This window comes from Macaca mulatta, chromosome 18 (assembly GCF_049350105.2).
Source record: "Macaca mulatta isolate MMU2019108-1 chromosome 18, T2T-MMU8v2.0, whole genome shotgun sequence".
In the NCBI taxonomy this organism is placed as follows: domain Eukaryota; kingdom Metazoa; phylum Chordata; class Mammalia; order Primates; family Cercopithecidae; genus Macaca; species Macaca mulatta.
The window spans coordinates 83059048-83081375 of record NC_133423.1 but is presented as its reverse complement, the minus strand read 5'-3'; the positions used below and the strand labels follow the sequence as shown (position 1 = coordinate 83081375).

General features: G+C 44.5%; 1 protein-coding gene across 7 annotated transcripts in view; it reads left to right on the top strand.

Moving 5' to 3' along the window:
* AFG3L2 (AFG3 like matrix AAA peptidase subunit 2) overlaps nt 1-22328 on the top strand; it is a 50154-nt gene that overhangs the window by 3070 nt on the left and 24756 nt on the right. For 2 of the 7 annotated variants that reach the window (XM_028837935.2, XM_077975368.1), the window contains exons 2-10: nt 2765-2864; nt 3536-3613; nt 7016-7131; nt 7288-7440; nt 10225-10299; nt 13988-14112; nt 15089-15362; nt 18168-18305; nt 21848-22001. In XM_028837935.2, the coding sequence (XP_028693768.1) occupies nt 2765-2864; nt 3536-3613; nt 7016-7131; nt 7288-7440; nt 10225-10299; nt 13988-14112; nt 15089-15362; nt 18168-18305; nt 21848-22001 (1213 nt within the window). Of the gene's footprint in view, nt 1-1453; nt 1613-2764; nt 2865-3123; nt 3167-3501; nt 3614-7015; nt 7132-7287; nt 7441-10224; nt 10300-13987; nt 14113-15088; nt 15363-18167; nt 18306-21847; nt 22002-22328 lie in introns of those variants that run through there. The other 5 variants (XM_077975365.1, XM_077975363.1, XM_077975364.1 and 2 more) reach the window with 5 other exon arrangements.

The following is a 22328-nucleotide window of genomic DNA, read 5'->3' as shown; positions in this document are numbered from 1 at the left end:
GTGAGGGAGTCTGACAGGACAGGTTTTCCTTTCTGTTCCTGCTACCGTTGAAGATCAGAGACAGAAGTACTGCTTTCACGGTGAGGTTCCTTGGGAAGAGATTCTGATGTGTTGAGAGATGAGTTCTCAGGTATTATGCCCAGAGGAATAAGGCTGATGATAAAGCAACTGAAAAGTGCTCGTGTTGTCAGACATAAAGGCTAATTCTCCAAAATGCGGAGCACTCAACTTAAGTGTTGTGAATTAGTATCTCTCACATTATTCCTTGAATGATAGACACGCAGAGCTTGGATTAGATATGCAGAGGAGAAGAAGTTTCATTGATGATTTCTTCATAGAATACAACCTCGGTGTTAAATTCAGTCACTGATTATTGCTAGGGATATTCCATGTCAGCACAATTTGAAAATAGAGCCTGAAAAGGGCTCCTCAGTCGGTATTTATGGAGTGCGCACAGTGCCCAGTTCTGTACTAAACTTTGTGGTGATGAAGGTTTGCTTTATATGGTACTCTGGTTTGAGTTTGGCCTCACCAAAACTCAGGTTGTGTTCCCCATGGTGGTGGTATTGGGAGGTGGGGCCCAGTGGGAGGTGTTTGGGCCGTGGGGGCGGAGCCCTCGTGAGTGTCTTGGTGCCATTCTGGAGGTAGTGAGTGAGCTCTGTGAGCTGTGGTGAGACTGGCTTAGTTTCAGAGACCTTAGGTTGTTATAAAGTGGAAGTTCCTCCCTCATGGCATGTGGCCACTTTGCCATTGACCTTCTCCCACCATGTTTTGATGGAGCACCTTCTGCTGTAATTTGACTTAGCATGTGACCCTCACCATAAGCCCAGCACCCTGTTTCTCATGCTTCCCCTCTTGCAGAACTCTGAGCTAAATAAACCTTCCTTTGTAAATTGCCCAGCTTCAGACACTGTGTTACAGCGAAACAGAAAGGACTAACACTGAGACGTGGCAATATAACCTCTGCGCCACCCCGGTTCCCTGTATTCAGAGCTTTTGTTTGGTTACATTGTTATGCCATAGTGTAACTGATTTGTCCCTATGAGTTTCTTCCCTGTTTCTGTGCTGCTTAGGGGTGGGAACTGGTTCTGATTCCCCTTTAGACACCCCACTGCTTGACAGCACCTGGGCTGGAGTTGTTGACTTGTCTAGCTTGAATAACATTTCATTTTAATCTACACACTTAATGGATTTGACATTGGAAAAAACTCTTATGTTGCGTTCTTATCTGTTATCAGTGGTTATTTCATAGGCCAAGTGTTCCGGTGGTTGGGCAGGACACAACATAAGCTCCAAAGTCTCCCCGGCCAGTATTGCACTCAGACAAAATCATTGTTGGTGTTCCTGTCCTGCTTTGCTGTGTAGAATTGTGTATTTATTTGAAGTTAAATCATCTCATTCTGTTTTGTTTCTTATTGACATTTTTATTTACAAACCGTTCTTCATCTTAAAGGTACAGTTCATTGGCTTTTAACATACTCACAAAGTTATACAACCATCATCACTGTCCCCAATTCCAGAAATTTTCAGCACTCCAAAGAGAAGCCCTATGACCATTAATAATCACTTCGCATTTCTCTGTAACCATTCCCCCAGCTCTAGGCAACTACTGGTATGTATCTCTCTATGGATTTGCCTATTCTAGACGTTTCATATAAATGGAATCATAATGTGTGACCTTTTGTGTCTGCCTTCTTTCACTTAATGTAATGTTTTCAGAGTTCATCCCCGTGTCAGTGCCTCTTTCCTCTGTCTGAGTGACTGGTATTCTCTTGTATGGGTATACCACATTTTATTTATCTGTTCATCATCAGGTGGTGAACGTTTGGGTTGTTCCTACTTTTTGACTGTTATGAATAAGGCATCTGTGGACATTCGTGTGCATATTTTTGTGTGGACATGTGTTTTAACCTTCCTTGGGTAGGGGTGGCATTGCTGGGTCATATGGTAACTCTACATTTACTATTTTGAGGATCTGTCAAACTGTTTTCCAAAGTGGCTACACCATTTTACGTTCTCACCAGCACAGTGTACAGGGCTCCAGTTTCTCCACATTCTCACCCACACTTGTGTGTCTTTTTGATTATAGTGGGTGTGATGTGGTTTTATTTGGTTTTGTAATTTTTATAACTATTACTTTATTTTTATTTTTTTGGATTGAATCTCACTCCATCACCCAGGCCAGAGTGCGGTGGTACGATCTCGGCTCACTGCAAACTCTGCCGCCTGGGTTCAAGCAATGCTTCTGCCTCAGCCTCTCGAGAAGCTGGGATTACAGGCGGCTGCCACTGCGCCCAGCTAATTTTTGTATTTTTAGTAGAGACGGGGTTTCACCATCTTGGCCAGGCTGGTCTTGAACTCCTCAGCTTGTGATGCACCCGCCTTGGCCTCCCAGTGTACTGGGATTACAGGTGTGAGCCACTGCACCTGGCCAGGTTTTGTCTTTTGAATGCTACAAATTAAACAAACATCATCAAAGTGAATGTGTTGTCACATAATTATAATTGGACTGCAATTCTACATTATGTCTGATTTTGAAATATTCTTGTTTTCTGGATAATAATGTGTGTCTCCTGGTTCTTTTACTGGAATAGTGGCCTAGTGCTAGGTAACGCTAGTCCTCACTAAGGGAGTCATTCTCTGTTACTTCATAACCACCTGTGGAAGAGAGAGACCTTTAGTCTACTTTATGACCAGGAAATGAAGCTCTTTTAAATTTTTTATCTTGATATAACCATGGTTTTATTTTTATGTCATGTTGCAGCTTTACCGATTTGTTACAACTCAAACAAGGGCCAGCAGAAATTCTCTTTTGACAGATGTAATTGCTGCTTATCAAAGATTCTGTTCCCGACCCCCAAAAGGTAAGTGCTTAGGTGTGGCTGTAGTGTTCTACGTTCTTAGGTTGGGTCTTCTGTCTCCTTCTGTAATCCATTCCCCTGCCTCCAGCTTATGTCTGATTACAGCGATGAAGATATGTCATCTTCAAATGTAACACATTTGTAAATAATGAAATTGATATGCAAAAAGGAGGCTTTTTCCTTTAACACTTCTGGGTTGTGAACTACACTATTTAGACTTTGATGTACTTGTACACAAGAAATGTTATGCTTTTAGCTTGTGCTTTTTTTTTTTTTTTCTTTTTTTGAGACTGAGTTTCGCTCTTGTCGCCCAGGTTGGAATGCACTGGAGTGATCTTGGCTCACTGCAACCTCCGCCTTCCGGGTTCAAGCGATTCTCCTCCCTCAGCCTCCCAAGTAGCTGGGATTACAGGCGCCCACCACCACACCCGGCTAATTTTTTGTATTTTTAGTGGAGTCGGGGTTTTGCCATGTTGGGCAGGCTGGTCTTGAACTCCTGACCTCAGGTGATCCGCCCACCTCAGCCTCCCAAAGTGCTGGGATTACAGGCCTGAGCCACCGCGCCTGGCCAGCTTGTGCTTTTCAATGATACATCAGCTGCTTTGAAAACAAAATGGACACGAAACCTGATGAATTTTAGTTTAACGATATGTATTTTTTTCCTTTTCTAACAGGATTTGAAAAATACTTTCCTAATGGAAAAAATGGAAAAGAAGCTAGTGAACCTAAAGAAGTTATGGGAGAGAAAAAAGGTACCTTTGACAAGATTATATTTTAATTTTGTGTTTTCCCCTCATGTATTATGGTGATAGTTTCCACTGAACAAAGAAAAGAGTTATCAGGCTGGGCAGTGTCTCACGCCTATAATCCCAGCCCTTTGGGAGGCCTAGGCTGGTGGATCACTTGAGCCCAGGAGGTTGAGACCAGCCTGGACAATGTGGTGAAACTCTGTCCCTACTAAAAATACAAAAAATTAGTTAGACATGGTGGTGCACACCTGTAGTCCCAGCTACTCGGGAGGCTGAGGTGGGAGAATCACCTGAGCCCGGCAGTGAGCTGTGATTGTGCGACTGCACTCCAGCCTGGGCAACAGAGAGACCCTCCAGAAAAAAAAAAAAAAAAAAAAAAAGAAAGTTATAGTAAGTCAGTTGTGACGCTGTAGCTTGCAAGTACATATGAAATTCTACAGACCCTGTGTTTCATTTCACCTTAATTTTCTGTTGATATTTTCCTGTCATTTTGCAAATTGAAGTAATTTAAGGCCACCTTAGAGGTTTTGGCTGGTCAAACTAAGCATATTCAGTAGATACCTGGGACATAATTTAAAACATTGAGAAAAATCTTAGAAATCTAATACATGCAACTTATTTGATACATGTTGTGTTGTAGGACAGTGTTTTCAAAATTGCTCCTCAGAGCATTACCTCACCTTAGGGATACGGAGAGACTTTCTTAGAGCTCGGTGGCTGGGGGACTGGGTGGGCCTCCTGTGCCCATTTCGATTGGCATCCTTGCTTTTTAGGGAAATGTAAAGAACACTGTAATTCAGTTCTTTTTTTTTTATTTAGAAGGAGTCTCACTCTGTCACCCAGGCTGGAATGCAGTGGCACGATCTCAACTGCCTCTTGGGTTCAAGTGATTCTCCTGCCTCAGCCTCCACAGTAGCTGGGATTACATCCGTGCACCACCATGCCTAGCTAATCTTTAAGAGAGAGGGTTTCGCCATGTTGGCCAGGCTGGTCTTGAACTCCTGACCTCATGTGATCCACCCGTCTCAGCCTCCCAAAGTGCTAGGATTACAGGTATGACCACTGCACCTGGCCTCAGTCCATGTTTTTAAATTTGCTTGTTATCTAGTTAGAGAGACAGATACACGCCCAAAGAATGCAAAGGAGTAAGAGCCACGGGACATGGGGAGGGAGAAGTGCTGGTGTGGGCTGGTGACAGCCCCGGGGCTCTACACTGGAGCAGCACCTAGAGTTCTCCCAGTGCATGCTGGGTAGTCTTTGAGTCTTGGTGTGGGGGCCGAGTAATGATAACCCATACAACCTTTCGGGTGGCTTTTGTGTGGACATTCCTTTCTCCCTGAGTGGTTTGGAGTGTTGCACAGCTTTAGTGGTGTGCTTACTGCATGTTTCCCAGTCCTAGGCCTCATTGAGGGGGCTGAGGCTTGTGTACGTCATACCTGTCTCAGACTTTGCTTGAGACAGAGGTGCAGAAGCCCCTCGTATGCAGCACATCGGGGTGAATGTGTCATGAGCCACATGTTAACACAGCCGCTGAGGATGACCGGGTGCCCGTAGCCTCCCATCCTGCTACACTAGAGGGGTTGCTTCATGGCCACTGAAGACATCAGAAGTGTATTCGGGCCGGGTGCGGTGGCTCAACACCTGTAATCCCAGCACTTTAGGAGGCCGAAGCGGGTGGATCACCTGAGGTAAAGAGTTGAAGACCAGCCTGGCCAACATGGTGAAACCCCATCTCTGCTAAAAATACAAAAATCAGCCAGGCATGGTGGTGTGCGCCTGTAATCCCAGCTACTCGGGAGGCTGAGGCTTGAGAATCACTTGAACGTGGGAGGCAGAGGTTGCCGTGAGCTGAGATCACACCATTGTACTCCAGCCTGGGAGACAGAGTGAGACTCCATCTAAAACAACAACAGCAACAGCAACAGGGACTGAATTACAGTTTTCCTTACATACATTTCCCTAAAAAGCAAAGATGCCAGTTGAATACCAACTGTGGATGTGTTTTTTTTAGCCATTTGTCAAAACCATGGGCTTTCCTGCAGAAGAAAGTGTTAACAATGTATACTTTGTGGGAGTGGGAAAGGGAGTACTTACTTTTGTTGTGTTTTGTTGTTGCTGTTGCTTTTGAGATACAGTCTTCCTGTTGCCCAGGCTGAAGTGCAGTGGTACAATCACAGCTCACTACAGGCTCAAACTGTAGGACTCGAGCGATCCTCCTGCCTCAGCCTCCTGTGTAGCTGGGACCACAGGTGCACACTATGATGCCTGGCTGATTTTTTTTTTTATTTTTTTTTTTAGACAGAGTTTCACTCTTGTCACCCAGGCTGGAGTGCTGTGGCACCATCTCGGCTCACTGCAACCTCTGCCTCCTAGGTTCAAGTGATTCTCATGCCTCAGCCTCCCGAAGTAGCTGGGATTACAGGTGCCCGCCACCACGCCCAGCTAATTTTTTTGTATTTTTGGTTGAGATGGGGTTTCACCATGTTGGCCAGGCTGGTCTTGAACTCATGACCTCAGTTGATCCACCCGCCTCAGCCTCCCAAAGTGCTGGGATTACAGGCGTGAGTCACCGCGCCTGGCCATGCCTGGATAATTTAAATTTTTTTTTTTTGTAGAGGCAGGGTTTTGTTTTTTTTTTTTTGAGACGAAGTTTTACTCTTGTTGCCCTGGCTGAAGTGCAATGGCATGATCTTGGCTCACTGCAACCTCCACCTCCCAGGTACAAGTGATTCTCCTGCCTCAGCCTCCCTAGTAGCTGGGGTTACAGGCATGTGCTACCACACCCAGCTAATTTTGTATTTTTAGTAGAGACAGGCTGGTCTCAAACTCCCGACCTCAGGTGATCCACCCGCTTCAGCCTCCCAAATTGCTGGGATTACAGGCATGAGCCACCACATCTGGCCAGAGGCAGGGTCTTGCTTTGTTGCCCAGTCTGGTCTTGAACTCCTGGGCTCAAGGGATTCTCTTGCTTTGGCCCCCCAAAATTCTGGTATTACAGGCGTCAGCCACAATGCCTGGCCAGAACCCACTTTTAAACTTTGAGTGAGGACTGAGGAATTTGCATCCCAACTATGTGACTTATTCACTGTCCCCTAACACTGCCACCCATTATCCAACAAGTTACTTAAGCTATTCTTTCTCCCTCTGTGAACGGTATAACAGTCCTATAATTTCTTGGGTTATTGGGTTATTGTGCATGTTTCATGAGATGATGCAAGTATAGCCCTTGGGAGCCTCCCTGATTGGTAGGCTTTGTATTTGTATTCCTTCTCATGGTGCTTCGCTCAGTAACTGATCACTTGCCACAGTGTATTCTGCAATAAGTCTTGTATTAAACGGTTTACATGAAGACATTGCTGAGAGAGCCAAAACCTTGCCGTGCTTCTATGTGTGCTCTTTGTTTAGGAACAGAGTCAAAGCCAGCTGCTACCACACGCTCTTCTGGAGGAGGAGGAGGTGGTGGTGGTGGAAAACGAGGTGGCAAGAAAGATGATTCTCACTGGTGGTCCAGGTTCCAGAAGGTTTGATGCTATACATTGTGTGAATTTTGAGGTTACGATAGTGGCCCTGAGAAGGTTGGGAGGCATTAGTAGTGTTGGAGGGGCTTGTGTCTCACAGAGCATAGATCGTATTGTGGAATTTAGTTCTTCACAGAAGCTGTCTCCTTCTCTGGCCAGGGTGACTTTCCATGGGATGACAAGGATTTCAGGATGTTCTTCCTCTGGACTTCTCTGTTCTGGGGTGGAGTCATGTTTTACTTCCTGCTCAAGAGATCCGGGAGAGAAATCACTTGGAAGGACTTTGTCAATAACTATCTTTCAAAAGGAGTAGTAAGTATTTTATGGCATTGGTGGCTGTTGTGGTTCAAAGGTGAAATTAATCAGATTAGATGAAAGAAGTGACAGTCAGCAGGTTAACCTGACTCGTCCATTGTAAAATTGTTATTTTCCCTCAGATTTTTCTAATGCTGAGAAGTACTGCAATCAGAGAACCCGTGTTTTGACCTGGTGTCCTCACATTTACCCCCAGATTCTTTTATTTCACTATCTCCCAGAACTGGGTTTTGGCACCACTGCTTCTGACCATGGTCTTGGCAGTCCTCTGCTTGCACGCTTTTCTCTGGTGCCCTCAGCTGCCTCTGCTCTGTGCTGTCGTGTGCCAGCCTCTTTGGGTTCTTTGTGGGTCTTTACTACGTTTAGTCACCTGCAGGCTTGGCAGCTAATCAGAGTGTGTCAAGTCAGAGCAGATGGGGCTCTAAGGGCGGGCCAGGTGGGCATGTGGTCCCTGCCATTTCTCTGTCTGCGAAGCAGCCTTTGTTACTGCTTGCTGGGCTTGCCCATGTGTGATTATATTCACCACAACCAATGGGAAATAAGTAAGACCATATTTCAGCATATTTAAGATGCTATTGATTGTAAGACACATGGTATTTTATAAGTTGCTAAGACAAATCTAATAAGAGCTGATGAAATTATGACATGCCATCAATTATAAAATGGATCTGCATTTCTGATGTTAAAATATGAAAAATGTGTGTCTTAGAATTGATGCAGTATAGTGATAGACACCAGGATTAGGCCTGCTGTGTAGCCTTGGGGAAACCCCTTAACCTTTTAATACTTGGGTTTTCGTCCATGAAACGGATAAAGTAAGACGACATTAATACTTACTGAGGTAGTGTAAAGAATTGAAATGCGTTCTAAAGGTTGTACAGGAAGGTAGGGATGTAAGAAATGGTGATCTACTCAGATGGGCAGCTGCCGCTGTGCTCAGAGCTGAAGTTGACCGAGATTAACTTCAGTTTATGTTTCACCTGGAAGTTGCAAACCTTCAGTGGACTCCAGAGTTCCAAAATGCTTACATTGGACAGATGCTGCCTGTACCGTTGTCCTGTGTGTAGGGAGATGGGTTCCTGGTGCTTCCTATGCCACCATCTTCCCAGAGTCCTCTTATCTAGTCGGATTTTTGAAACGTGTTTATCTCATGAAAGTGAGGATCTTTTATGTGTAATTCTCAGATGTAGTGGGGACTCTCACTCAGAAGCTGCTCAGAAGCAGTGGTCATCGCATGTGGACTGGGCTGCAGCCGTCCTTTGGATTGGGATGGCAGGTTCTCGAGGCGGCTTCTACATAGTTCCAGCTCCTCCTGACCCTCTGGCTCTTTGGCGTTAGCCTGCTGTCTTCCCATCAGATGTCTGTGGGATGGAGCAGTGCCAGTCATTCCTCTCTGACAGAGACTGCCTTTAAGAACAGTCACTCCCCGATTCCAGCCCCTCTGGGATTGCTCTGGGGCTCCCTTGCTTTTCGTCATTCTTGCCTTCCAGACTTACTGACAAAGCAAGCAGTGGGAAATAAGCACATCCCAGAGTGCACGTGCTCCTAAATCAGCTACAGTCCTTGGGGTGTGGTGTTTAACAGCGTTATTAAGAATCCTATGTAGGCTGGCCGTGGTGGCTCCTACTTGTAATCCCTGCACTTTGGGAGGCTGAGGTGGGGGGATCACTTGAATCTAGGAGTTTGAGACGAGCCTGGGGAATGTAGGGAGACCCCATCTCTACAAAGAAATATAAAAAAATTGGCCACTGGTGGTGGCTTGCACTCTTGGTCCCAGCTACTCAGGAAGCTGAGGTGGGAAGATCTCTTGTTCCCAGAGAGGTTGAGGCTGCAGTGAGCTATGATTGCACCACTACACTCCAACCTGAGTGAGATCCTGTCTAAAAAAAATTTAAAAAGGATTCTATATAATTAGGTGATTCAATTAAAAAAAAACTTAAACTATTTTATATTTATAGAGTGACAAAAATTAAGAAGTCTTATACTACCAAATGTTGGTGTGTCCTATAGAGCAATACTCTGTGTCCTATAGAGCAATAGTCTATGTCCTGTAGAGCAATCGTCTGTGTCCTATAGAGGAATAGTCTGTGTCCTACAGAGCAATAGTAATATTTTGCTCATGGCAGTGTGAATTCAGGAGCCATTTTGGAGAGCAATTTGGCAATATCTGGTGAAGTTGAAGGTATGTATACCCTGCCACCCAGCATTAGTGTGTCTATCTACAGGTATGTTTCCTGGAGAAATTTTTTAAGATGTGCCCACAAAGGTAGATATGGGAATGTTCATGACAGCATTGCTTGTGAGAAATGTATAACAGCCTAGCTGTCTATTAACAGGAAGATGGATCAGTAACTTGGGTGTGGTCGTAGCATGGCATACCCCACAGCACAGAAGTGTCAGCTTGTGTAAACCTCACAAATGCAATGTTGAAGGGAAAAAGAAAGTTGTAGAAGGATACTTATATATAAAACAAGACCATTTTTAAAGTTTAAAAACAGACAGAAGGGAATGTGCATATCGTGTAGGGTTACCTTCATGTGTAGTGCAAGTGTAAGGATGTGGTTTGGGCAGTGCAGCCCCTAAGTGAGAGCGTAGTCCCCTTTGGGAGGGGCCGTGCCTGGGAGCTTCCGCAGAATTAGAGGTGGGAATGTGGGGGCATCCTTATCTGATTCTTTATTCTTTCCTTGTATGGCTGAAACATCATATGCATTTTAAATGAGCTTAAGAGTATCTCAAGTATTTTCTGTGAATTTATGTGTGAACTTATTTTTAAAATTCTAGGTAGACAGACTGGAAGTCGTCAACAAGCGTTTTGTTCGAGTGACCTTTACACCAGGAAAAACTCCTGTTGATGGGGTAAATCATTTTATTAATTGATGTGAATTATTTGTAAATTAACTTTCCAGATTTAAAGCTGAAAGGAAAACCTGCCTCACACCGTACGAGTTATACGCACCAGATCTGTCAGAACTGGGCAGTGTGGCAGGGGTGGTCTCAGTAACAGTGGAAATGGGAATGTTGTGTATGGATTAGTGATACAGGGATTGGGTCAGTGTTTTGTTTTGTTTCTGTTAATCATTTTGACTACATTTAGGAGACAGTGAGTGAAATCCCGGTTTTCAGTATTCCAGAATAGTCTATAACTTTTCAAGACTGAGAAGTAGTTATTTGATTTGGAAAAAAATTTAAAATCTCAATTGCCTGTGTTTTGAGACAGCTTTTATCAAATTAGTTTAAAAGCATCCCCACCATCTCCTAACCATTTTGTGATATTGTTTTAATTTCTATTTGATTTCCTATTTTAAAAATAATTTGTATTTCCTCTCCAACGAGTCTGGAGTATACTTCCAGAGACCCCAGAGCAAGCTGAATGCATTGAGGGAATTCTGGAGGGAGGGGAGAGAGGTAAAGCTGAGGCTCCCAGGACTTGCCACGCTCTCTTGGGATAATTGCGTTTAACCATTTTCTAGCCATCCTGCCTGGACAGGGCAACGTTTAAGGACAACTAGAAGTGATGGTGACCATATCTCTCTGTTTAGTAGCGTGTCAGCAAATAGCAGAGTATCTGTGAAGTCATAGGGCTCTGGTATTGCCCTGTGTTGAGGAAAGGCATTTTAATTGTCTTAATTTCCCCTGTTCTCTCTACCTACTTATGCAACACCTATTAATAACCATGCTTTATCTTCAGACTTCAGTGCTGGGATTTAAGTTGGCACTTTGTTATGAGGCCAGTGGGCAATGTGTATTCTAGCACTGTGGGAAGCACGCACACACGCATCCGTCTGCTTCTAGGAAGGGAGCCTAGGGAGAATGTAGGGATGTGTGTGAGATGTCTCTGCAAGGACGTCCTCTCACGCATTGTCTATACGTAGCAAAAAATGAGAAATAACCCAGAGGCCCATGGCAGGCACCAGGTTAACAGGGAATCCTTGTTCCGTGTCTGTTTCCATGTGAGCAGTTGTCCTTGGGGGCAGGGCTGTCCCTGGGGGCAATTTGACATTGGCGGGAACTTGTTTTCCAGCGTTGGCACGAGCATTTATGTGTTGAAATTCATACCGTTGTATATAAAGTGCTTTCTTTGTATTTCTCTTTTATATTACAGTTAAGGTTTATGTTGATTTCTTTTCAAAATTGTATTTCAAGATTGTAAAGGTGGTATTATACAGTCTTGAGGCACAGGCCTGAAATGCTGATGCTGTTTGTGTCTGAATGTTGGGGTTATGGATGTCTTTGCTTTCTTTATGTGCATATCCCGAGTTTTTACAGAGAATGTATATTACCTGCTTACTAAAGACTTCTTGTTTTGAGCTTTCAGAAACAGATTTTCAGTGTCCTGCTGTAAATGGAGCAGCAGTGCTGCACACACACAGGCTTTAGCCTCACATCAGTTCTACTCTTGACTGGTAGATGGTTTACCTTCTGTATGACAATAGAGAAGGGCTTAGTGCTTAAATGAGATAGGGTCAGTCAGTGGTGGTTTTCAAATTTTAGTGTGCATAAGAATTACCTGGAAAGCTATTAAAACTTGAGTCCTGGGACCCCACCCCTGCAGAGGTTCTTATCTGGATTGTGTTCTGAGAATCTGCATTTCTGACATGCTCCTGGGTGGTCCCCTGCTGCTGGTCCTGGGTTCACACTGCTTCTGTGATGGGAACCAGGCATTTGGCCTATTGCCCAGTTGATAGCAGGGGCTGAGTTAGGGAATGTTACATCCTTTGTGGTTAATCTATTCTAAGCAGGTTTTGGGGCTTTGTAACCATGTGATTTTTGTATCTTTGTTAGTGAATAATTTACCAAATAATATTACGTTGTTACATAATATAAAACTTACTCTTCATCTTTTATTTTTAGATTCTTGGAGAGAAATACCACAGTAATGTTCCTCACTCAGTAACACTGGTGGGAAGGATATGTGATGACATGTTGCTGTCTTATGAGGGTTTTGCTTTTTTATTTGTTTTTTGAGACGGAGTCTCACTTTGTCGCCCAGGCTAGAGTGCAGTGGCGCCATCTGGGCTCACTGCAACCTCGGCCTCCAGGGTTCAAGCAGTTCTCTGCCTCAGCCTCCCGAGTAGCTGGGATTACAGGTGCCTGCCACCATGCCTGGCTAATTTTTTGTATTTTTAGTAGAGACAGGATTTCACCATCTTGGCCAGGCTGGTCTTGAACTCCTGACATCGTGATCCACCCGCCTTGGTCTCCCAAAGTGTTGGGATTACAGGCGTGAGTCACCACGCCCGGCCTTGTTTTTTGTTTTGAAATGGAGTCTCACTCTGTCGCCCAAGCTGGAATGTAGTGGCACAGTCTTGGCTCACTGCAACCTGTGCCTCCCAGGTTCAAATCTCCCAAGTAGCTGGGCCTATAGGCGGATGCCACCATGCCTAGCTAATTTTTGTATTTTTAGTAGAGACCGTCTGAGGCCATGGTGATTAGGCTGGTCTCGAACTCCTCACCTCAGGTGATCTGCCGCCTGGGCCTCCCAAAGTGCTGGGATTACTGGCCACTGTGCCCAGCCTCTCTAATGAGTTTTATATCATAGACTTACTGTTTTGATTTTAAAAATACTTTTTTTAAAAAAGATGATTGCAGGTTAAAGGAGAAACCGTTTTTGTACTATAAAATGGAGCTAATACATGCACAGTGCTTGAAATGGGGTCTTCTAGCTAGTAAACTCCGTAAATGTGAGCTGTTAACATCAGTGTCCTCATGGTTGTGCAGAGGCAATGTGGCATTGTGGTTAGGACACTGGTTCAGGAGCCAGACTGTCTGGGTTCATATCCCAGCCGCTTATTTTGTGTGTGACCATGAGCAAGTTTTCTCATCTGTAGAATGGGAGCAGGAGTCAGGGCTCACATTCACTCAGTACAATAGGAAATAATTACATGCTGGTTGGTAGAATAGCCTTGACCTGGCCCCTTAGGCATCGCTGCGCTGGGCCCTCTGGGTCTCTGCAGCTCCAGGGAATAAAGAGGGAGTGCCTGGCACAGCAAGGCACATCTGTTCCAGTTGCACAGTAGGGGTGCGGTGTTCGGATTTTGAACATCGTCCTCAGTGATGGCACCTGCTTCTTTGGATGGTCCTCAGGATTGAATGAACTAATGCATCTAAAGAGCCCAGAACAATGCCTGGCACTTAGTACACACCCAGTAAACTTTAGTTCTTATCACTGTTTCACAGTAGTTTTAAATTTGGGAATAGGGAGCTAAAATAAAATACCTAGAGAATGGAGGAAGAGGAAAATAATGCGTATTTATTTTAAAAAGGATTATGTTTTCAAATAGGTTTTTCATTCTGTTTTTTGAGTTTATAATTTTAGAGCCACTGAGATATTGCTGCTAAGGAAATGCTTATTTGCCAAGAATTGCCAACTGTTCTCAGTGAGTGATGTTTAATCACCACATTATTAAAGCCAAATTTTTATTACTGTTTTTTTTTAATAAATTTTCAGTATTTCTGAAAAATTCTTAAAAAGTTGAACCCTTTAGTGAATTGAACCTTTTAGTTTCACTTTATTCTTAGGGTATTTGTTTTTTTGTTTTTATAGCAATACGTTTGGTTTAATATTGGCAGTGTGGACACCTTTGAACGGAATCTGGAAACTTTACAGCAGGAACTGGGCATAGAAGGAGAAAATCGGGTGCCTGTTGTCTACATTGCTGAAAGTGATGGGTAATCTCAAAGATAATATTTTGGAGACTGTTTACTGTGCTGCTATGGTTCACTGTGTTCTGTCCCTGGGTGCAGGGCTACACATTATATTCTCAAACAGGCCTTTCTCAGTTTGGCCAGATTTTAAAAAAGCTATTAGTAACTCACTAGTTTTTGCACATGACTCATTCATTTTCTTTTTGTTTTGAGATGGAGTTTCGCTCTGTCGCCCAGGCTGGAGTATAGTGGTGTGATCTTGACTCATTGCAACCTTTGCCCCCACCCCGGTTCAAGCAGTTCTCCTGCCTCAGGCTCCTGAGTAGCTGGGCTTATAGGCCCCTGCCACCATGTCCAGCTAATTTTTGTATTTCTAGTAGAGACAGGGATTCACCATGTTGGCCAGGCTGGTCTCGAACTCCTGACTTCAGGTGATCCACCCGCCTCAGCCTCCCAAAGTGCTGAGATTACAGGCGTGAGCCACCACACCTGGCTTTTTATTTTTATTTTTATTTTTTTTGATTCATTCATTTTCTGCACATCTATACTTACCTTGATTAAGCAGCGGTTTGGGGTATTAACATTCAATGAATTGACCTTCGGAAGGATTTTAGCATAAAGAACTCCTTTGTATCAAAGAATGGCATTCCCATCTTTGAACTGTCATTTATGTTTATATTTCACAGAGTTTTCCAGGATTTTTAGGTGATTCTTCTCTCATCAGAACTTCTTCTTTGGGGGTTGTCTTTAATAAGACCATGCTAGTTACCCCACTTAAAGTCTGGGCAGATGCTCCATTTATTTCAAGAGTTGGTTGCCATGGAACTTATTTGGGAATTCTGTTGCCTTTGAAGAACACTTGCAAGTTACCCTCATTTGTATTAAGTGTGGAAGGTATACCTTGATGTAGCTATATATGTTTATATTGATACCTTGCACCACATGTGAAAGCTGGAGGTGAGCAGCCAGTCCTAACCCATGTTGCGCTGTGTGTCCCCAGCTCTTTTCTGCTGAGCATGCTGCCCACAGTGCTCATCATCGCCTTCTTGCTCTACACCATCAGAAGAGGGCCTGCTGGCATCGGCCGGACAGGCCGAGGGATGGGTGGACTCTTCAGTGTCGGAGAAACCACTGCCAAGGTCTTAAAGGATGAAATTGATGTGAAGTTCAAAGATGTGGCTGGCTGTGAGGAGGCAAAGCTGGAGATCATGGAATTTGTGAATTTCTTGAAAAACCCAAAGCAGTATCAAGACTTAGGAGCAAAAATCCCAAAGGTAAAATGAACTTTTAGAAGATTAACTTTTCGAAGTGTTTCTTGATCTCTGAAGTTATAATTTTATGAAGTTTGATTACTTATTATAAATAGCTGTTTTCCCATCCTTCCTCTTTCTCAGCTCACTAGGGTAGCCTCTGCCCAACTCGAGGATTGTTTTGGGTCAGTTTTTCTGTGTGAATGTGTCTAGTATAGTGTATGTATTCCTGAAAGTATCTGTGTTACCTCCTCTTGGAAGACTTTTCTTGATTCGTCTTTCCTCTTCCTCCAATCTGATTTAGATGCCCTATCTCTCAGCAGCTTTAGGGCCGCGGTAGCTCACTGACCATGTCACACAATGCTGTCACCCAGTGTCCCTTCAAGGGTTGAATGTGGACAAGACACCTGTGCTGGCACCAAGGTTCACGGCACAGGATCCAGCAGAGAGGACACAGCACTCGCCATCACCTTCCCCTTTCCAGCTAATACACTTGTGCCCGCTGTGCTAGTGGTGGGCTGTACCCTATAGGGCTTGGTGCCCATAGGGCTAGGCATGGGACAGTAACTTCATATTTGTTAAATGGAGCAGCTATTAAGTAAATTAATAAAAAGTGAATGAATAAAAACTGGCCGGGCGCGGTGGCTCACGCCTGTAATCCCAGCACTTTGGGAGGCCGAGGCGGGCGGATCACAAGGTCAGGAGATCGAGACCATCCTGGGAATGGTGAAACCCCGTCTCTACTAAAAATACAAAAAACTAGCCGGGCGCGGTGGCGGGCGCCTGTAGTCCCAGCTACTCGGTATGCTGAGGTGGGAGAATGGTGTGAACTCGGGAGGCAGAGCTTGCAGTGAGCCGAGATCGTGCCACTGCACTCCAGCCTGGGTGACAGAGCGAGACTCCGTCTCAAAAAAAAATAAAATAGGCCGGGCGCGGTGGCTCAAGCCTGTAATCCCAGCACTTTGGGAGGCCGAGGCGGGCGGATCACGAGGTCAGGAGATCGAGACCATCCTGGCTGACACGGTGAAACCCCGTCTCTACTAAAAAATACAAAAAACTAGTCGGGCGACGTGGCGGGCGCCTGTAGTCCCAGCTACTGGGGAGGCTGAGGCAGGAGAATTGCGTGAACCCGGGAGGCGGAGCCTGCAGTGAGCTGAGATCCGGCCACTGCACTCCAGCCTGGGCGGCAGAGCGAAACTCCGTCTCAAAAAAAAAAAAATAAATAAATAAATAAATAAATAAAATAAAATAAAAGTAAAAATGTATATTTCTTTTTTCTTTTTTTTTTTTCTTTTTGAGACGGAGTCTCGCTCTGTCACCCAGGCTGGAGTGCAGTGGCTGGATCTCAGCTCACTGCAAGCTCCGCCTCCCGGGTTTACGCCATTCTCCTGCCTCAGCCTCCTGAGTAGCTGGGACTACAGGCGCCCGCCACCTCGCCTGGCTAGTTTTTTTGTATTTTTTAGGAGAGACGGGGTTTCACTGTGTTAGCCAGGATGGTCTCGATCTCCTGACCTCGTGATCCGCCTGCCTCGACCTCCCAAAGTGCTGGGATTACAGGCTTGAGCCACCACACCTGGCTTGTATATTTCTTTTTAAAGTCCATTAATAAATTTTACTTTAAAGGAATCCTTTGAAAGATAATCATTATTTCCTTGATTTTTATGTCTTGCTTCTATGGATAAAAAGTCATATTTTATGAATTTATAACTTACTGTTACTTAGTATCTATTTGCATCACACCTAGCTGACTATTACATTAGTTGTGTAGGGCCAGGTGTGGTGGCTCATGCCTGTAATCCCAGCACTTTGGGAGGCCGAGGTGGGTGGATCACCTGAGGTCAGGAGTTCGAGACCAGCCTGGCCAACATGGTGAAACCCCGTTTCTACTAAAAATACAATTAGCTGGGCATGGTGGTGTGCGCCTGTAATCCCAGCTGCTTAAGAGACTGAGGCAGGAGAATCGCTTCAACCTGGGAGGCGGAGGTTGCAGTGAGCCGAGATCTTGCCATTGCACTCAGCCTGGACAACAAGAGTGAAACTCCATCTCAAAAAAAAAAAAAGGTGTATTGTTTGAGCAAACACATTCTTTCTTTGTAGTTAAGTTCGTCATTGGTCGTTAAATTTCTACTTCATTTGTGAAACTTTTAAAGATGAAAAGCAAAATTTTAAAAATACCTTAAGGTTTTATTACAAAGCCTAGAAAAAATATCATTTGACCATATTATCTACCTCCTCACAGTATTTGGATATGGTAGTGTGGTAGTATGTCTATTTATAAATAAGAGAGGACACTGTTTGTGGGTGGTCAGTGGAAATAAATTCACAGGTAGGTTTTAAGTTGCATGTCCAACTATGCTAAAAATGTGCTGATTTGTACATGAAAGTTAAGTCAGAAGTTGGGTTTATTAATTATTTGAGCTCAAAAACTAATTTTACTTGTAAAGAGTAAAAGAATTACATAAATCAGGAGTGTGGTGTTTCTGTCTTCTTGAATTATTTAAGTAAACCTTAGCGGGTTTATTAGTATATTCCTAGCCTAAGTCGCCCTTTACATACTGTTGGATTAAAGGTCTAAAAATCAGCACTAGGAAAAAAAGGAAATATTTTAAATTTCACATTGTTACCAAATTTTTTGAAAAAAAATTATTTTTGATAATCTTTTTCTTATTCTTACTAATATAAAAATGTTCTACCATAGCACAAATGTTTAATATTTAATGTATATCAATAAGATTTAGAGACAGAATTATATCTTGGAATTATTTGCGGATACACAATCTACTTTTCTGAAATTCTCATTAAATGTAATTTCTTTTTTCATATCCGAAGGGTGCCATTCTCACTGGTCCTCCAGGCACTGGGAAGACGCTGCTAGCTAAGGCCACAGCCGGAGAAGCCAATGTCCCCTTCATCACCGTTAGTGGATCCGAGTTTTTGGAGATGTTCGTTGGTGTGGGCCCAGCTAGAGTGAGTCTCATTCTGTTCTGATGGTACAGCTTCCTTACACCCACCACTTCCCCACAGATGGGGGGACTTGCTAGAGATGGCCCTTCGCCCTAGAGTGCTAGAGTGACCTCTCACCAGTCCATGGCCTGAGCTCCAGGCCTAAGCCTTCAGGAAGGCCTGTGACTTCTACCCCACCTTCCCTCGCACCAGCTAGGACTGCAGTCTGCTACCTATATTAGACCAATTTCAAGAATTGATGGCTTGGCGTGGTGACTCATACCTGTAATCCCAGCACTTTGGGAGGCTGAAGTGGGCGGAACGCTTGAAGTCAGGAGTTCGAGACCAGCGTGGCCAACATGGCGAAACCCTGTCTTTGCTAAAAATAGAAAAATTAGCAAGGCATGGTCGTGCATGCCTATGATCCCAGCTATTTCGGAGGCTGAGGCAGGAGTATCTCTTGAACCCAGGCGGCAGAAGTTGCAGTGAACTGAGATCACACCACTGCATTCCAGCCTGGGCGACAGAGTGAGACGCTGTCTCAAAAAAAAAAAAAAAAAAGTTTGCTTTATTGGTGGATTTTTTTTTTTTTTTTTTGGTGACAATGTTTATTGAGATATAATTGACATACCAAACAATTGATCTCTGTAATGTATACGATTCAGTAGCTTTTAGTAATTCACAGATTTGTGCAGCCATCACCACAATCAGTTTTACAACATTTCCATTACATCAAGAAGAAATCCTGGCCGGGCACGGTGGCTCATGCCTGTAATCCCAGCACTTTGGGAGGCCGAGGTGGGCGGATCACAAGGTCAGGAGATCGAGACCATCCTGGCTAACACGGTGAAACCCTGTCTCTACTAAAAATACAAAAACAAAACTAGCCGGGCGAGGTGGCGGACGCCTGTAGTCCCAGCTACTCGGGAGACTGAGGCAGGAGAATGGCGTGAACCTGGGAGGCGGAGCTTTCAGTGAGCTGAGATCTCGCCACTGCACTCCAGCCTGGGTGATGGAGTGAGACTCCATCTCAAAAAAAAAAAAAAAATGTAAATCGGGAGTCCTAAGCAAACTACACAGCAGAGTTTCCTAGTACAGACATTCTATGTAAATGAAATTATACAATATGTGGTTTTTTATGCCTGATTTCTTTTACTTAACATAATGTTTTCGAATGGTAACTCTATGTTTAACATTTTAAGGGATCACCAGACTGTTTTCCAAACTACTTGCCCATTTTCCATCCTACCAGCAGTGTGTAAGGGGCTCTGATGTTTCCCCGCCCTCACCAACACTGGTTATTGTCTAATTTTTAATGATAGCCACCTTAATGGGTGTGACATAGTATCTCGTGGTTTTGATTTGCATTTGCATGATGAGGAGTGATGTTGAACATCTTGTATGTGCTTATTGGCCATTTGTATATTTTTATATCTTCCTTGGAGAGATGTCTATTCAGATCCTTTGCCCATTTTTTAATTGGGTTTTTTTTTTTGGTTGTTGAAGTGTAAGAGGCTTTTTTTTTTTTTTTTTCCTGAGATGGAGTCTTGCTCTGTCGCCCAGGCTGGAGTGCAGTGGCATAACCTCTGCCTCCTGGGTTCAAGTGATTCTGCCTCAGCCTCCCTAGTAGCTGGGATTATAGGTGCCTACCACCATGCCCAGCTAATTTTTGTATTTTTAGTAGAGATGGGGTTTCACTATGTTGGCCAGGCTGGTGTTGAACTCCTGACTTCAGGTGATGCACCCGCCTTAGCCTCCTAAAGTGCTGGGATTACAGGTGTGAGCCACCGTGTCCGGCCTCACCTTCAAATCTGTTTCACACTTTGCTCTTGTTGTGCAGGTAAGTCATAGAAAAATAGGGAATGAGGGGGAGTTGGGCATTTATGATGATGGGCCATGAGATATAATGTGGATGGGGGGAGATTGAAGACAGGAGAGGAGCTGTGGGTGGTGGTGGGGAAGGGTGGGCCTGGTGGGTTGGAGAGCTGAGAAGTGGTAAAGAGTTGGCATGAGATACCTGAGTGTGTGTGTGGGGCCAGATGATAGGAGGGGGTGCTCAGAGAGGAGATGACTTGAAGATGGTGGTTTAAAAGGCAACCTTGTCAGTGCTGTTCTTGTCAAGAGTGAAATAAAAGGTGAATGAAGAGGTGGCCAGGGAACTGAGAGACCGAGATTCACATGGATGGAAATCACTGAGGACATAGTGATGTCCCACGGGGAGACCCACGGCACAGCGGGGTGGAGTGCCTGCCACGAGGCCTGAGCCTCAGCAAGCAGGGGCTTTTCCAGCAGTTATTTTGGTAGCAGCAGTGGAGTGTGGGATGGACCCCAGCTCCAGCCAGCCTGTAGGGGAAGATGCAGACTCCTGCTTAAGGCTTGGTGGAATAGCTGAGTTCCTGTTCATACCAGGACAGGATGGATGTAGTTTGAAGGTGTGGTTCTGTAGGTCACAGATCTGGAGTTCAGAGGGGAGGCTGGAGAAGGATACAAGTTATTTTAGGAGATGTGTTGAGAGCAGTGTAGGAATGAACATCCAGAAATCCAGGCAGGAAGACCTGGACTTCTGGCCAGTGAAGTGGGGGTGGGGGGTGGGGGTGGGAGTGGGCGGGTGGAGAGTTGTCTCTGACGCTCCCTAAAGGGGCAGGTGACAGATGGTGAGGCACTGAGTAGCTCTTCCTCCTCCTCCCGACTGCAGGTTTGTCTGAGGGTATGTGCTATCAGGATGGTCTGTGGTGGGGTGGGTGGCAGACAAAGGCTGTCACCCCCTCTTTGGGGATGAGCTGGTGAGCTTGGATGGTCTTTGGCTTCATTGTACATGTGTGATTGCATAGACCCCTTAGTAGTCCCAGCCTGTTAATAACTGCCTTAGGCGTGAAATGTGAACCCTAGAGAAGTCTGAACTTTTCAACTCGATGTAAAGTTTATAGCTCCACTGTATTGTCTCTGTGTAGGCATATATGTAATATTAATTTGTTGGTATTACAAAAATAGCAGATATTATCAGTGTTTATTACATATACAGTGATTTATGGGATCTGAGAAAGATTTGCTCACCTTAACTCAGTTACCCAGGTTACTCCTCATTTGCCGCTTCTTTGCTACTTGTAACTCTTTAAAAAAATGTACCTTACAGTGTGCATCACAGAAAGATTGTCTGCACATGGAAGCTGAAGATTTATTTCATTTCTTTTTTTCTCGTTGTTGTTTTTTGAGACAGAGTTTCGCTCTTGTCACCCAGGCTAGAGTGCAATGGCGCGATCTCAGCTCACTGCAACCTCTGCCTCCCGGGTTCAAGTGATTCTTTTGCCTCAGCCTCCTGAGTAGCTGGGATCACAAACATGCGCCGCCATGCCTGGCTAATTTTGTATTTTTAGTAGAGACAGGGTTTCTCCATGTTGGTCAGGCTGGTCTTGAACTCCCGACCTCAGGTGATCCACCCGCCTCAGCCTCCCAAAATGCCGGGATTACGGGCATGAGCCACTGTGCCCGGCCGATTTATTTCGTTTCTTATTCAGAGGATAAATAATATTCTCTGGTCAAATGACTCTCTTTCTGTTTTTGCCAAGGTCCGAGACTTATTTGCCCTTGCTCGGAAGAATGCCCCTTGCATCCTCTTCATCGATGAAATTGATGCAGTGGGAAGGAAGAGAGGAAGAGGCAACTTTGGAGGGCAGAGTGAGCAGGAGAACACACTGAACCAGCTGCTGGTGGAGATGGATGGTGAGTGGTCAAGGCTTTTGTATCTTTAACTGCCCTTTTTTTTTTTTTTTTTTTTTTTTGGGATGGAGTCTGGCTCTGTCGTCCAGGCTGGAGGGTAGTGATGTGATTTCGGCTCACTGCATCCTCTGACCCCTGAGTTCAAGCGATCCTCCTGCCTCAGCCTCCTGAGTTTAAGCTGCACTTTCTTATGCCTTTCATGTCCCCAAAATGAGAGTCCTTGTTCCAATATTGAATATCACAAACAAACAAAAAAAAGCATTCTCTAAAACAAACAGTTCTTTTAAAAGGCTCTTTTATACTAATATAAATAATAGCAAAATATTTTTT